Below are 16,863 nucleotides of genomic sequence, written 5' to 3' on the forward strand. Positions count from 1 at the left end.
TCATTTTGTATGCTACAGCGAGCCTGCAATGCATTAAAACTTTTCCTTGCAAGCAACAATTGGCAGTAAGCGCATATTCGTTTTAGCTCTCTCTCGCCTGTGCGCACACACAGTCAAGCATAAGCACACGATCTGCAATTTCATGTCAGCTGCTCTCTAACTTTGTTGCAATATTATGTGTAAGTTATTATTTATTTAAACAAATGCGCCTCACTCGCTGTGAACAGTTGTGTCTTATTTTAGAGCTCTCTCATTTCTCGTAGTTGCCATGGTAGCACACAACATAATCGATGTATCTATGCTTGACCTTCAGGGTTTTGCGACAGTAACGTGCACGAGCAGTTATCTGGATTATTTAAACTGAACTCAGACTAGTTAGACCAAATGATCTTCAACTTCCAGTTATGAAACCAGTTTAAGCGTGGACGTTTAGTTCAGCTCATTGAAGTCAGGCTTTTGACTTTAATCCCCGCTTTTCTTAACCACTTTTATGAAATAGCCCCCAGGTGTGTGAGCTGGCAACATCGCTGAAATTAAGAGTGCTGGTGGACGTCGAGGGACCGAGTAAGAGTTGCGCCCACTTCCCCACTGCTGAAAGTAAGCTGTGTTTGTCATGAGCAGCATCACACCCAACCCACCCTCTCTACACATATGCCAATGGCTGCAGCCCAGTGCTGCTGCAGTTAGTCAGTTTCCCAGCTCACCCCCATGCTCCAGGAGGGGAGGTCTTGCTAAGGGCCTGCCTGCCTGCTTCGCCTTCGAGAAGGTGTCGCCCTACGTCATCTCCTCCGGCCTCCAAGCTGTGGACTCCGCCTTGGCCTTCCAATGATGAGAGGGCGGTCAGGGGATAATGTCACATGTCTGGTGTGTCTGTGTTAGTCATGGGACCCCCTTTGTTCTAATGATCATAAGTTCCACCTGCTGTCACCCTTGTTAGTAATTTGTGTAATCATTTTCTGTGGTTTAATACTCTTATTATAGTTCAGTTTAGTATACGGTATTGTATTGTCAACATTTCCTTGTCATTCCTGCTTGTGTATTGTCAACATCTTCTTGTCATTGCTGTGTGTGTAGTCAACATCTCCTTGTCATCCCTGCCTGTGTATTGTCATCACCCCTTAATTCCTGCATGTCAATGTTTCAGTGTCTGTAGAGAATGTCCTGTTAATAAATACATATTATTTTGATAATCCATGAGTTTTGTGCATTCGTAGAGTGAGCACTTTTACACTGGTTTGGTTTTGCACATTGGCTTAATATCTGAATTTAGGGTTTTGAATGTATTTTAATGTCATGGCTTTGCCTCATTTGCCTCAAGGGCTCATTTTTATTTACTTATGCTTAACTACTCATAGGCCAAAATCAAGAAGCATTTGAAAGTCAATATTTAGTGTTTGTAATGTACACTGTTTGTAATGTGTTTGTAATCAGGAGATGATCCGGGCTGAGTAGTAGCCTCACTTTAATATAAAGATATTTTCCACGGGGTCCGGGAAACGTGTCAAAGGGAAAGAAGCATTCTGCAGTGGTCTCAGCAGCAAATAAAAAATCCCACAGCTTGTGCGTGCACAGCTCTTGCCATTATTTTAAACTTAATGTGCTAACAGGCACATTTTCATTTTGTATGCTACAGCGAGCCTGCAATGCATTAAAACTTTTCCTTGCAAGCAACAATTGGCAGTAAGCGCATATTCGTTTTAGCTCTCTCTCGCCTGTGCGCACACACAGTCAAGCATAAGCACACGATCTGCAATTTCATGTCAGCTGCTCTCTAACTTTGTTGCAATATTATGTGTAAGTTATTATATATTTAAACAAATGCGCCTCACTCGCTGTGAACAGTTGTGTCTTATTTTAGAGCTCTCTCATTTCTCGTAGTTGCCATGGTAGCACACAACATAATCGATGTATCTATGCTCGACCTTCAGGGTTTTGCGACAGTAACGTGCACGAGCAGTTATCTGGATTATTTAAACTGAACTCAGACTAGTTAGACCAAATGATCTTCAACTTCCAGTTATGAAACCAGTTTAAGCGTGGACGTTTAACTACTCATAGGCCAAAATCAAGAAGCATTTGAAAGTCAATATTTAGTGTTTGTAATGTACACTGTTTGTAATGTGTCATTGTTGGTAATGCAAAAGGTACCATTTTAATAAAGATTCTATCTTGTAGAGTGAGTTACATTCAGTTTAATCTAAAGTGTTAATTAATACATTAGGTAACAAACGTGTAATAATAAAGTAGTCAAGGTAGAAGTTATTCACACATAATTCATGTGACATGTTGGTGACAAAGTTAGTTCTTAATTAGTAGAACTCTGCCATATACAGTGACATGCTGTAAATGTTCTGATTCTTTAGTGGATTATTATTTGTTAACGCTTTACAATAAGACTTCATTTGTTAAAATCAGTTAGCTTAGCTAAACTGACAACCGCAACTATTCATAAAGCATCTAATAATCTTAGCTAATGTTTAATGACACTGAAATCAAAAGTTGTAAGTATTAAAAAGACAGGAAACAGGATTTACACCTCTCTGTGATCAGCTGCACCTTTATAGACGAGTTTTACAAGTTTAAAACCTTTATAAAACAGATTAAATCTGTAATAAAGAAAAAAAAAGTAAAATATCTGTAATATATAACTGCTGGTTATTAAATCATGTTAACTAAAACTTCTGTAGGAACATAACATATGTACATCCCCAAATCGGAAAAAGTTGGGACAGTATGGAAGACAGAAATACAGAAAGAATAATTTCTAAATTTACTTTGGCTTGTATTTCCTAGCAATACAACACACATTCTTAAATGTGTTTCTCATGGTTTTTAATTATTTATTTTATTTTGTTTTTAATTATGTACTCAAATAAACACCAATTTTGATTCTTGCAACATTCAAAAAAGGTCTAGTCCTTTAGGAGCTAAGATGGGCCAAGCATCGCTAGTTTGCCAACAAATACATGACAAAACTATTGCAATGATTGAAAACAATGTTCCTCAAAGAAAGAGAAGAAGACATTTTTATCTATAAGATGGCCCTATAAGCCACATCACCACACTACTGCAGTATACCTTTGTAAAGTACCTCAATACATAGTTACATCCACAAATGCCAGTTAAACCTGTACTGTGCCAAAAGGATGCCCTATGTTAACAGTAGCCAGAAGCACAGTCAAATTCTCTGGGCTCAGAGGCATCTAGGATGGACCATCCCACAGTGAAGATATGTGCTGTGGTCAAATGTATCAGTGTTTTAGGACTTTTTTTAGGAGAAATTTATGCTGTGTGCATTCACACATAAAAACAGAGGCAGAGATTTGTCTTCCACAGCGCCCCGACGAGGACGTGCTGAGGCGCTGTTTTTTCCACGTCAATCTTTATGAATAGATTACATCAAAATGGACAAGAGTAATCTTGAAAAACTCTACATTAGTTTAAAGCTACATCCCCATTGCAGCTAGTTGTTTTTCAATGGAAAGCTTATAAAGAATGCATTTGCTAAATTTGTGTAAGTTTTGCAGAAAACACTTAATAGATATGGCGTACATATCATGTAATAACACACACACACGGATTCATCGCTGTACATCACGGTTTATTTTGAAAGGTAAGAGTCCACAGAAAAACATCCCATCAAGCACATTTAGTCCACTGACACAATAGTGTGGAATTATGGATGGTTATTCATTTGTTTATGTCACCGTTTCTGCCGGAGACCTATTGTTTACTTACATGTGAAAACGCCGTCTTTGGAGTAAAAGACCAGTCGATGTCATAGCTTACAGTGTTACAGATACAATGAGACCACAAACTAAATAAAAAGTCCAAGTTATAGTTACTAAAATCTAAACAAAAGCCGAGTGTTTTGACCGTCTGCATGTCTCTCAGGCATTGCTATCAATCAGTCACTTCTTAACATTACTTCCCAGAAGTTTGACTGGCAGACAATTTAGCCAATGGCTGAGTGATTTTCATGTTACTGGACACTTTTAGCTCTTACTGGCTGCAGTGAACTGTCAATCATCACTCGATGCACCTGCCTCCTGCATGGAGTGCCCACACAGCTGCTAACAACTCAAGCTAACCGCGTAGCGGCTCGTTTGCAAAAAGTAAACAAAGGAGAATATTTCTGAGGAGAGCTAATACTTACACGACGTGGATGAAGCCTTACTTTCAGTTTTTCTGATGGTGAGTAACTTATTATACTGTCATTGCTTGTTGTTTACCTCTCAGGTTTTCTGTGTTTAGCCTGCTTGTGCCTAAAAGTAATGTTTACCATTATCATGCAGTATGTTTGCCATTCAGTAAACGCAAACTGCCGTAGTTTATTAAATACGCAAACCTATCACTGCATGACAGCTGCGCACCTCCAGCAGACCTCCTCATTCCTGCAGCACGAGGGCTTTATGATTGTTTGTGAGTGTCAAAATTGGCGGATCTGTTCGGTGAAATATCTGACTGCGTGTCACCGCATATCAAACGACTGAAACGATATAACTAGAGCAATCTTCGCTGTGCTAAGCGGGAGCGCTCACTGAACAGCGCAGCATCGATGACGTAAGCGTGCCGAGGCCCGATTGTAATGCAAGTGCGGGCCGTCGCGGGAGACGGTAGGGGGGACAAGCGTGCTTTGGCCCGGTTCTAGGCAACTGTACATAGTGTGAGTATGGCCTTAGTCTCCTCAGTGATTCACCCACTGAGAAACCTGATGAAAGTGCCTTAGTAATTGGCGACTCCATAGTACGGAACTTGCAAATAGAGACACTAGCCACCATAATCAAATGTCTGCCGTGAGCCTGAATGCCTGACATAATGTCAAATTTAAAAGTGCTGGCTAAATCGAAACGTAAGTTCAGTAAGATCGTTATCCACATTGATCCACACTAATGATGTTCGGCTACATCAGTCAGAGATCACTAAAAGTTATGTTAAAGAGGTGTGAGATCTTGCAAATACGATGTCAGACACCATAATATGCTCCGATACACTGCCTGCTTATAAACTGCTAATACAGGGGTGCCCACTGAATAACATTGGTTTTGTAGACAATTGGCCAAGTGTTGAGGGTAGAACAGACCTGTTGAAGAGAGATGGTCTTCATACCACCCTCTCCTTTCTAGTAATCTGGCATATAATCTTAGTGTTGTCATTTGACTAACTGAGGCCCAATTTAGGGAGCAGACAGATTGGCTTAACCTACCGTCTGGTAGTCTCCACTGTTTAGCTAACTCAAATAATCTGCACCACATAGAGACACCTAGATATAATAACATAGAGACTGTGTCTGTTCCCCGAATCTCTAAATATAAAAAGCCTCCCAAACCCCTAGTAGACAGCTACTATTGTGCCCATACCGAAATCAGCTAAAACCACATGCTTAAATGACTGGCACCTGATTGCTCTGACACCCATCTTCAGCAAGTGCTTTGAGAAGCTGATTAAAAAGCACATCTGCTCTGTACTGCCCGCTCACACTGACCCTCTGCAATTTGCATACAGAAACAACCGCTCCACTGATGATGCAATTGCTTTCACCTTGCACACATTTGTGAGAATGCTGTTTGTGGACTACAGCTCACCATTCAACACCACGGGGAAGCTCCAGGCTCTTGGTCTTTACAGGTCATTGTGCAACTGGATCCTGGACTTCCTGTCAAGCAGCCGTCAAGTGGTCCAAATGAACCACATTACATCATCGACACTGATCCTTAACACTGGTGCCCCACAGGGCTGTGTTCTCAGCCCTCTCCTGGATTATCTGTACACACATGACTGTACAGCCAAACACAGCTCCAACGTGATCATTAAATTTGCTGATGACACAATGTTGGTGGGCCTAATCACCAATAATGATGAGACGGCCTACTGAGAGGAGGTGCACACTCTGAGGCAGTGGTGTCAGGAAAACCACCTCTCACTCAACATCAGCAAAACCAAGGAGCTGGTGGTGGATTTCAGGAAAGAGAAGAGAGAACACACTCCATCACCATCAACAGGACACCAGTGGAGAGAGTCAGCACTTTCAAGTTTCTCGGAGTCCACATCGCTGAGGATTTGACAGGAACTGCTCACAAAGACGCAGTGCTGAAGAAGGCACAACAACGCCTCTTCTTCCTCAGGCCACTTAGGAGGTTTGGAATGAGCCCCCACATCCTCCGCTCGTTCTACACCTGCACTGTGGAGCACATCCTTTCTGGCAGTATCACCACCTGGTATGGAAATAGCACCAGCAGCAATCGCAAAGGCCTACATCAGATTGTGCAACCTGCTGGACGCCTAGTAGGAGGTGAGCTTCCCTCCCTCCAGTACATGTACACCAGGTGTTGCAAGAGGAAAGCCAAGAGAATTATCAGTGACTCCAGCCAACCAAGCCATAGACTTTTATTTCTGCTACCCTCAGACAGATGGTTCCGCAGCATCCGGTCACGCACCAGCCGACTAAAATAAAGCTTCTTCCCTCAGAGTATCAGGCTGATGAACACTTAACACACCACACAAAGACTCTTCCATACCCTCACTGCACGCTATCAATTTGTAGCATGCACTGCACTTATGTGGACACCTATTCACTGTACATACCCCTGTCAATTTAACATTGTCGTTGACTGTATTTTGCACTGCTATTGTACTTGCTCTGTCTGTATTTTGTACCGTCTGAAGCCAGTACCTAAGCTTTTCACTCATCATAGCACACGTGCTGCTGATGATGTTACAGTAAAAATGATTTGATTTGATTCAAAGGTAACAATCTAATCGATGTTCATTGAGTAAAAAATAAAGCTAATCAAAAGATAAAACTTGGATTATTGAACATTAGATCACTCTCCTCTAAAACTCTTTTTGGTAATGATTTGATAACCAACCTAAAGCTAGATGCACTTTGTCTAAGCACAGAAACAGCACTCCTAAGAACGTTCGAGGTTACAGAAGTAACCCTTCGTTCCCCGAGGAGGGGAACGGAAGTGCTATAGGTGGATTTGATGTTAAAATCCACATATGGGAGGATTCGGTTCAGAAGCCGCTTGTCTGAAAGAGTATTGAACGGGCCAATGAAAGCAATGAATTGGTAGCGTAAGCTTGCGCAGGTGTGCCGCATTGCCAATTAACTGAGCATATAAGCACACCTGGCACCAGCAAACACCATCCTTTTTAAGCTGAAGAGACTTTTAAACAGCAAAGAGACAGTCATTATGGCGACGGAGTATAGCACTTCCGTTACCCTCCTCGGGAAACGAAGGGTTACTTCTGTAACCCCGAACGTTCCCCTTCGGTTGGGGAACTCCAGTGCTATAAGTGGATTTGATGTTAAAATCCACGTATGGGAGCCACTGAAAGCGCCATAATGACTGCACCTTACCAACGCCTCCGATGAGAGGGCAGTCAGGCAAGCGTGACGTATCGAAAATATTGAAATTCGCGGTCCTCCAACGTGCCCTTGGCCCTAACTTATCCCCAATTCAAAAGAAGCTTTACGGAATAGTTTTTTTTTTTTTTTTGGGAGTCGCTAGCGTCTAGATAATTCAGGGAAATACGACAGTACGTTGGGAAGCGTGCAATCTCGGTAGGGAGGACGCTGCGGAGACCATCCGCACCCAATAGGGAGACAAAATGAAATTACATATGGACTAACCCTAAGGAGGGGGAGTGCGCATAAGAAGGTGGTTAGCGGATGGGGAAGGCACGGGTCCACCCAGGGGGGGGGGGGGGGGGGACTTAACCATGGCGGATCAATATCCAGGTCTATGAGTTTGATCATTAACTGTGACAGTGTTGAATGCTGAGCCACAAACAGCATTCGTGCATAATGACGAGTTCAGACTGCATGATTTTCAAAGTAGTCGTGTCACAGATGTTTTTACACTGCATGACTATCTGGGCTAGCGTTTCGTCGCTGCTTTGTTTACACTGCAAGATAGATCGGCGACAGGGACATTCACATTGCATGACTTTACAATAGGAAGAATCGCCAACAACTTCGTCCAAACTACGTCTCACAGCCAAAAACATGTCGTATATCTTTTGTTAGTAACTACATAATGAGAAAGAAGCCTTTAATGGGGTAGAAAATGTACATATTTGCTCACCTGGGTTTGAAGGGAATTAGCCATTTCTCCTCAAACTAAGGTAATAATAAATTAATTTATTTCTGTATGAAACGTCAAACAGACACGGTTGCTCTTGAGTCCTGTCAAACCTCCACTTGTTTTTCTTCCATTTCGTTGGTCCAAATTAACCAAAAAAGAGCGCTTTTAACTTCTCCCCCAGCCTCCCCATGGCCTGCAGCAGGTATACATACTTGCACGCAAGTGAATGCCGCTCTCTCATTGGCTGTAGGCGATCGCTGATGTTATTTTCAGTCATAACTCAATTCACACGGCATGATTTGAATCGCCGACAGCTCCAGATATTCAGCATGCCAAATATCTCTCAGGCATCGGCGACTCATCTGCGATTCTCTCAGATCGTGCTTTGATAGTTCATACTGTGTGATTGTCACTCATGTGCACGAGCACCGATTTACCCATGATTTCAGGCATTTGTCGGCGATTTCTCAAAACCTGTCGGCGAGCCAAAATCGTGGCTAAAATCACGCAGTCTGAACTAGGCATAAGTGTTTTTACTGTCCAGGTGTGTGAGTACAGAGTGCAGTGCTATGGAGACGACATCTTCTGTGCTCCTGTTGCCACGGTAGGCAAACTGATGTGGGTCCAGTGTGGATGGCAGAGAGTCTTTCAGATGTGCCATAAACGAGGTAAGGATCAAAAACACGGCAAAACAAGACAAAGGAAAATGCGTTGTAGTGTCAATAAAACAGTAGACATTACCCATATTCTGTGTGTTTGTGCTGTTCTTATACTCCAAGTAATCAGTCTGAGCAGCTTTAGCTGTGAGAGTGTAATCAGTCAGGATCTGGAACCGGTTGTGTGTGAGTGTGTGTTGCATTACTGGGTGTTGTAGACTATAACATGGCGGATTTGTAGTTCATGTAAGTGTAAATGTTTTCAAGAGATCTCCGGTGGTTAGATCGCTGGTGATCGTGACACCCTTGCATTGATGTGTTCAATGTGTTCAGGTGGTCGAACACATCAGCAAGATAAGCAACAGTAAGATTCGCGGAGTGCCTGTACTTGTTTTGAACATGAAGATGTTAGGCACTTTTGTGATGCCCTTAGCTGTTTAATATAGTCCACAGGTTTGTCCTTGTAACTGGGGTGTTGCTTCTAGTTTCTAAATGTCGTTTTAATTTTGAAGGTTTCATGCAATAAGTGTTTTGATTGTTTATTCGTTTTGTTAATGTTTTTCCCCTCGGGGTAGTTTGTTTTGCCTTTTAATTTATTATAAATAAATACAATCTTTCCTTGTACTTGGGTCCTTGCTCCTTTTTCTCCAACCCCTGTTCTTGACAGCACCTGCATTTCCAGCAGCACAGAATGAAATAATTCTAAAAATAATAATATAAATAGGCTTGCCCAATATATTTTTCACTTTATAACAAATTTAGATTAAAATGAAAATATGCTGTATGATTTTTTAAGGCACATTCGGTAGCCTTCCCTGATATTACAAACGCTCCGCATATCTGCTGTAGGCTACGGACTACAGAGCCCTGATGACATCCAGACAAAATCATGGGCCCGAATTTAGAATAGTTTTTTAAGTTACATAATATGACTTTAATTTAAAAAAAATAATAATAATTTTAGAATCTAATACATTTAAATGTTGTATGTGTTCTTTTGTTCAGGCTTAAGTGCCATGAATTAATTTGTAAGTTAATTCCTTCGTGTCAGGGTTTTATAAGGAATAATGGAGGAATAAATTATTCAATGTTGTAAAAGTCCATCTATTAGTCATATGACAGAACTAACAGTATGGGTGAAGGTTAAATGTGTGTAAGCCTTTTCAGCACATGTGAAAAGAAATATCTTGGTGAAATTTATTTTCATTTGTTTCCAACTCTGAATTTTAATCTGACTCTAATTCATAATAATTAAAACTTAGATTGAACTAATTCAAGCTGATTACCTTATAGGTTGTGATTTGGTCAAATTTCGGTCGATTTACCTAATAAATCTTTATTTTCCCTTAATGTTTACCCGGTCACTTAGAGTCAGTATGTTGGCCAGATCCATCTGCTCACGGACACATCCTCACCAGTTCTGGTTCTTAGTCAGAACTATTTTCCTTTAAGTAATAGTAGGGCGCCCCATGCTTGCTGATATTTAAAGAAAGTTTGATTCAGCCCCTAGATTATATCATACTAAGTTATTGTCAGAAACCAACAGGGGCTTCATGTATCAACTCTGCATACGCACAAAAACTGTCCGTACGCCAAGTTTCACGCTCACGTTTGGATTTACTAACGATGAAATTAACGTGAGAATGTGCGTTGGTCTGCACCAACTTCATGTCTGGCGTATGTGCATTTCTTGTGTGTGTTTGTGTGTGTTACATTGCACACTACAAAGTATTTATTTATAATTGATTAAATGGGTTTAAATGGGTAAATGAAACCAGGGCTGTCACCATATCGATAAAGCTTGTAGATAATGTCACAAGGCTTTGATTATGCGAAATCCCTGGATTTGAGCCACCGCTGTAACAATGTCATGTTAGCAGACCCAACTATGTTTATGGCTGCTGCTAACCAGCCTCTAAACAGTTTGACAGTGATAGCTAGGCCCAGCCTGACACTCTTTACGGCGATCTGGATTAACTCTATTTGAGTAAAGTAACAGACACACGAACATCATTGTAGAGTTCCATAATAAACCTAAAAAGTATTTGCCAACTTCTGTCTCAACATGAACTGGCACAATAATACTTTACTGTAGGATTCGCCGCAACCCCAACTTCTCTATGTAAGCAAGAACAACATCTCTATGTGAATTGCTAACTCCCTAAACTGGAATTAAATTAGCCAGCCGTCGAGAAAATAGAGAATACAAGTCCTTTGTAGCCAAAGTGAAACCAATGGTACGTTAACTACTTTGGTGAACGTGTGGGGTGAGAATGCCAGACCAAATGAAAGAACCCTGTACGCCTTCCCCCTGAAGGCGAAACTCAGGAACTTTCTGTGACTTTAAAGGATGGATATGGGACAAACCAGCCCTCAGCCTGTATTTGTGACACTATGGTGCTGATAGTCATTGTTTTGAACTTCAGCGTTTGATCAGAGCGATTTAGTCATCCTAATACATACATACATATATACTGTATATATATATATGTATATATATATATATATATATATATATATATATATATATATATATATATATATATACATACACACACACATATATATATATATATATATATATATATATATATATATATATATATATATATATATATATATATAGGATATAACGTCCATCCTTCTTTGGAACAATGAAGTAATACTATAAAAACCCCGTCTCCATGTCTGAAGGAGGACCTGTTTTATGACTTCCTTCCTCATAAGGGAGTCTACTTCATTTCCATTTCTAGAGCCTGCTTTAACTTTACTACAATTGTAAAGCAAATTATTGAAGCAAGAGGGGTTTGAACCAAACTGCATTATTTAGCTCCTCTTTCAGGTTAGCAGGACCCAACTGCAAAACGTTTGGCAGCCGCTTCCGTTTTGCCAGAAATAACGCAGGGGTACCAGTCCCTCAAGACTGGCTTCTATGCTCCCCTAGATGCCTAACTCAGGGCACTGAAGTGAACTCACGACAGGAGGCCACTAAGTTAACTGCTTTCGGACCCTCCATAGAGGGGGTGAGTCCAATAGCGCCACCACTTTTGGGATAAAATGCTAGTGGACAACACCGGGGGTCTCCGCGCCCTGAGGCACCAACGGTGGGAGGGTTGGCGGATGGACCCCCTGTGGGGCACGAGGAGGAGGCTTTTGCTCCTCGCAAGGGCTGCCCGAAGAATTTCCTAATACTAGAACTTCTTCGGAGACTATAGTCGTTTCATGACAATGGTTCTTGGCCACAGTACATGATGGACTTTCTCTCCTGAGGGCACTGCCTCACTAGCGTCACCACTTTTGGGATAAAACACTGGTAGACAACTCCAGGGGTCTCCGCACCCTGAGGCACCAATGGTGGGAGGGTTTGCGGATGGACCCCCTGTGGGGCATGATAAGGCAGCCCTTGCTCCTCCCAGGGGCTGCCGAAGAATTTCCTAATACTAGAACTTCTGAGACGATGCTCGTTTCACGACAGTGGTTCTTGACCATAGTACAAGACAGACTTTGTCTCCTGAGAGCGCTGCTTCCCACCCCAGTTGTTTTTGGGGGCTGAATGGATGCAACGCACTCTCTTGCCCCACACAATGCTGAGCGGATAACTGGCTTGTGGCTGGTCCCACCTAGCCGCCCCAGAAGAACGGTTTCTTAGGAAAGAAAGCTCCCGTAGGAGCCCCACCCCCCTCTGCCCACTCAACAGATTCTCTAATGAACCAGCGGGCAAAATGGGGGCGTCAAGGAAGAGACATTTGTCCTCTTTCTTGATATCGGACGGATTTGGCCACAAATGTCCCTGTGAACATCAATTTTTATGGCACAGAGAGACAGATTTAAAGCCCGAAGCAATTCCTTTTGAACGATAACAGGCCTACCCCTTCCCAATGGCGTCCTTCGGACGGTCTATTTGGTATGATTGTATAATTACAGAGTATATGAACAACTGGCCAGTTGACCTATTGCCACATACACTTTACCAATCAGAGCCGATGTTATTATTTTCACCGGCATTGATGGCAAAGCAGTCTTTGCAGATGATAACTTCCTTGATATGAAGCCTCACTCTGCAACAGAGTAATCTAAGCAAGCCATAGCTGAATAAATGGCTAATCATACAAACAATGTGAGACCTGCTTCAGGTTAATACTTCCCTGTGCAGGTACTCATTAAAAATTAGACCCCTTATATTTATAATCATATTCGGGGCATAATGGGGGGAACAACCATTTTGGTCCCAACGGCCTTCCATACTCTCAACTCCCTCGGAGGCAGAGGCGAAGCCGCAATCCCACAGTGCGAGAAGAAAGGCAGCCGTAGCAGGCGTCCGGCTCGCGCTGAAAGGATGCCGATCTGGAGAACAAAAAGAAGAAGAAAACCCTCGAGTTTTGTCTCCTTCTTACCCTTCAGATCGAGCTGATTCTCCGCGAAATCACGCGCCGCTCGGCCGCAGCGCAAGCGGGAATGAGCCGCAGGAAACACTTTCACAGCACTCGACCAGGGCTTTTTAAAATGAGCACAAACACCCCTCTCGAGGACTGATTGTACTTGCTCATGGTCAAAGGCACTGCGCACACACATAAATCTTGCGTGTCCTGATCTCTGATTACACAAGGACACCGCAGGATTTAAATTATATTTCTCTAATAGCCTATTATTTTTAATAGTGATGCAAAAAGAGAGCGTGTGTGTGCGCGAGTGAGTCATTGTTTTAATGTAGTGCGTTTTCAGTAATTGTAAGTAGGAGGAAAAAGACTCATGCGTCTGAGTGAAGAGAGAAAAAGCTGAAGTTGTATGCTTCCTTGCTGCTTTTATACCTCCCGGTCTGACGTCACACACGGTCCTGCCAATTAAATTGGATTGATTTCACCTGTGCTTCAGGAGGTTATAAGAGAGGGATTGTATCCCACTGTGTCTCCTGAAGAGACGCAGCGTCTCGTTCCCTTTAGGGAACAGACCTTTTATTCCCGGTTGCTTTGCGTATGTCTGCCTGGTCTTGTTGACATATACATGCGACTGCCGGAACATGTTAATGCGCGTAGCTGTCAATCAATTCATACTCCTACGTGAAGTTGCGGTTGGTCTGAAAACTGCTCTAATTGGTCCACCGTTATTATGTTGTTAAATTGAAAAAAAGGACTGGGTGTGTTTGTATCACCCCAATATGATGGTCTATACACTATATATACACATTTGTTTGTCCAAATAACTTGAAAGGTAGATTTTTCACCATAGGTGCCCTTTAAAAAAACTGTACGGAAAAAAAAAGCACAAGGAAGAATGCTGCTTTGAAACAGAAACTTATTTTATTGACACGCTTTAATTTCAGACAGTTATTTAAGATTTTTAGTTCCAAAAAATAATTTAAGATTTAGCCTTTTAGAGAAATTTTACTGGTGAGCGTGAGCAGGTTGTTTATGGAGTGCTTGCTTTGGGTGGTTCGCACGATAAACGACGAATGTTTAGCGGAGCATCACACCTCTCGGCTTCTGCTCGCATACTCTGGCTACGACAGTATATGAGTTCAGTATGTTAGATAACTGCCCCCTGCTGGTCATGCCTTTCTTGTGTTAGACCCTGTTGTGCTGTGCTGCACAGTATTGCAGCATTGTGTGTGGTCATATCCATTCACTCACGCATTCTCTGTAGCCACACACACACACACACACACACACACACACACACACACACACACACGCATTATCTTTTCCAATAGTTTCATTTATTTTTATGTTTACTTTATGATTAAATTAGCTGAAAGTTTGCTGGCCTATGTACCAGCACTTAATGAAGATACAAGGTAGAAATGTTCAAGCAACAGCAACACAAATTAACAGTTCAGTGTTTATAGATGCACACGTTTATGTTAAATCAACCACCAGTTACCCCTGTATTTATTCAGTCTAGCACTTTATAAGCAGATGTTACTGAAGTGAATTACCATTTAAATTAACGTTAAAGCAGGTTACAGAATGCCACCTGCATTCTCACTGTAGGCAGTCTTTTTTTTTACTATTTCATTTGTTGACTTGTCTGCTTGTTCAATTCCCATTGATGAAGAGTTTTGTGAGTCCAGCTTTCAGGTAACTCAGAGCGTCTTTATTGGCTTCTTCAGCTACTGCCATTCTCCGCATCTCCTCCAGATCTCGAACCCAGTCTTCTTTCCCAGCCTCCCTCACTCTGGGGATGAAGAAGTCCAGATGCTGGAGGGTGAAGGCGGAGTCTGGTTTTAGAGCAATCTGAGACAGATGCTTGAGGGTCTTGTAAGCATTGAACAGTAATATTAATTTTTGGTCTTCAATCTCTTTAAGCTCTTTGTCAAGATCTTCCATTATAATTGAAAACCTCTCTGTCTGGTCTTGGGCTTTTTTATATTCCTTTGTAAATTCATCAAACTCTAAGACATAGTTTGAAGTGGTAATAACATATTTCTTGTTCTCTTTGACGTGTTTGCTGTAGTGACACTTCCCTGTGCACACTGTGCAGTAGTCATCTTTCATGACTTCACATTTCTTGGGACCAGAAACCCACCAGCAGTCAAACTCATGGCAGTTCTCCTCACAGACCGTGCAGGTTGTCGCCTTTCTGTTTTTCCATGATGCATGCTCAATGGGAACCTTCTTTTTGGCTGTCTTTCGGACTTTAATGGAGAAGTTTTTACACTGTTCAATCTTTTCCTTGTTCTGTTTCATTGCCTCCTGAATCTGAAGTTTCTCAGCCTTCTTCAGCTCTTTCTCCTGGATTCTCAGCTGCAAGTTGCAGATAAATGCTTCAAACTGAATGCGCTCAATCAGGACATATGAAGTCAACTCTAAACTTTTTCTGTTCTTTTCATCCAGAGACCGAAGAAATAGTTTTATACCATTCATACTGTCTTCTCAGGCGTCTCTTTGAGCACGAATGTAACGTTCTTTAGTTTGACGAGCATCAGCTTGATTATTGTTGAATTGGAAGTGAACAGGTTGGCCTTCTCTGTCTCGTCTGCAGGGGATTTTAGCTTTATTAATGGCACCGAGGACATTTTTAGGAGGAAGACCATCAGAGTGTGTGATTAAAAACACAATGTTGTTCACAATGTCTTTCCCAAACAGAGACAGAATTGAGCTGATAATGTAGTGTTGTCTGTCTGAGAGACGATTCTTTGATGCTTGAATCACAAAACACACAGCATCAATTTCTCGAACTCCATCGTTGCTTTGAAACAGAGCAGATAAATTTTCAGCAACTTCCAGATCTTTCTCCAGTCCTCTAGTGTCTCCGTAACCTGGAGTATCAATGATGGTGACAGAAATTGCACTCTCTACAGGAAAGACCTCATACATGGTGATTTCAGAGGTTTGGGATTCTGACTGATCTCTGGCTTCTTCTTCTGTGATTTCATTCCAAATTTCATCTTCAAACTTCACTCCCATTAGGTAGTTGATGAAAGAGTTGATGAGGGTGGTCTTTCCAGCACCGGTCTCTCCCACCAGCAGAAGGATTTTGTTTTGTTTACTGGTGTCTTTTGTTCCATAACACCATTTTCTGACTTTCCCATTATCATCAAGTATTTTCCTCTCTGTTTGTAAAAGGAATCGTTTTGGAGGACCTTGATCGATTAAAGTTGACCAGCGTGGGAAATAACGTGGCTTTCTGTAACATAAAGAAGCTCTCAATATTTATGTCAGAATTTAACACTTTCATTTGTACCATGAGCAAAGTTATAAAAATGCACAATACATTTATCAATTAAGGCATAATATTTAATAATATATTACATAATATTTCACACAATCCTGTTATGCTATGTTTATCTAAACAGAGAATAACAGCATTGTGTAATATATAAAAATTGAAAGATTGGCAAATGTTTGCCATAGTTTTTTACTCCATCAAAGACAGTAGAAGGCAAATTTAAAAGGTCATCAAACATATATTATTCATAAGGTGAAACAGGGGTTAAGCCCGCAGAACTAATGATTATCACTTTTGTAAAAATTATCTCCTGTAAAAAGCACAAACTTACCGTGAATTCATGATGACTGTTTGATTGACCCTGTCCACCTCACAGCAAACCTTCAATCTGCTTCTAGCCGGAACATCTGCGTGCACTGACAGAAATACTGGTTTAACAAACAAGCCAACCT

At 41.6% G+C, this 16,863-nt stretch overlaps 1 protein-coding gene and 1 pseudogene across 1 annotated transcript; one reads left to right on the forward strand and one right to left on the reverse strand.

Moving 5' to 3' along the window:
• The first annotated feature begins 613 nt into the window (after nt 1-613).
• On the forward strand, nt 614-5,160 carry LOC147835869 (uncharacterized; annotated as a pseudogene).
• Nucleotides 5,161-13,405: 8,245 nt separating this feature from the next.
• On the reverse strand, nt 13,406-16,863 carry si:ch211-285c6.1. The gene is given in 2 exon segments (XM_087260132.1): nt 13,406-16,369; nt 16,743-16,863. Coding segments are annotated over 2 exon segments (1,602 nt in total). The 5' UTR covers nt 16,754-16,863; the 3' UTR covers nt 13,406-14,778.

The sequence above is a fragment of the Danio rerio genome, chromosome 7 (genome assembly GCF_052040795.2).
Source record: "Danio rerio strain M-AB ecotype USA chromosome 7, GRCz13ab, whole genome shotgun sequence".
NCBI classification, from domain to species: domain Eukaryota; kingdom Metazoa; phylum Chordata; class Actinopteri; order Cypriniformes; family Danionidae; genus Danio; species Danio rerio.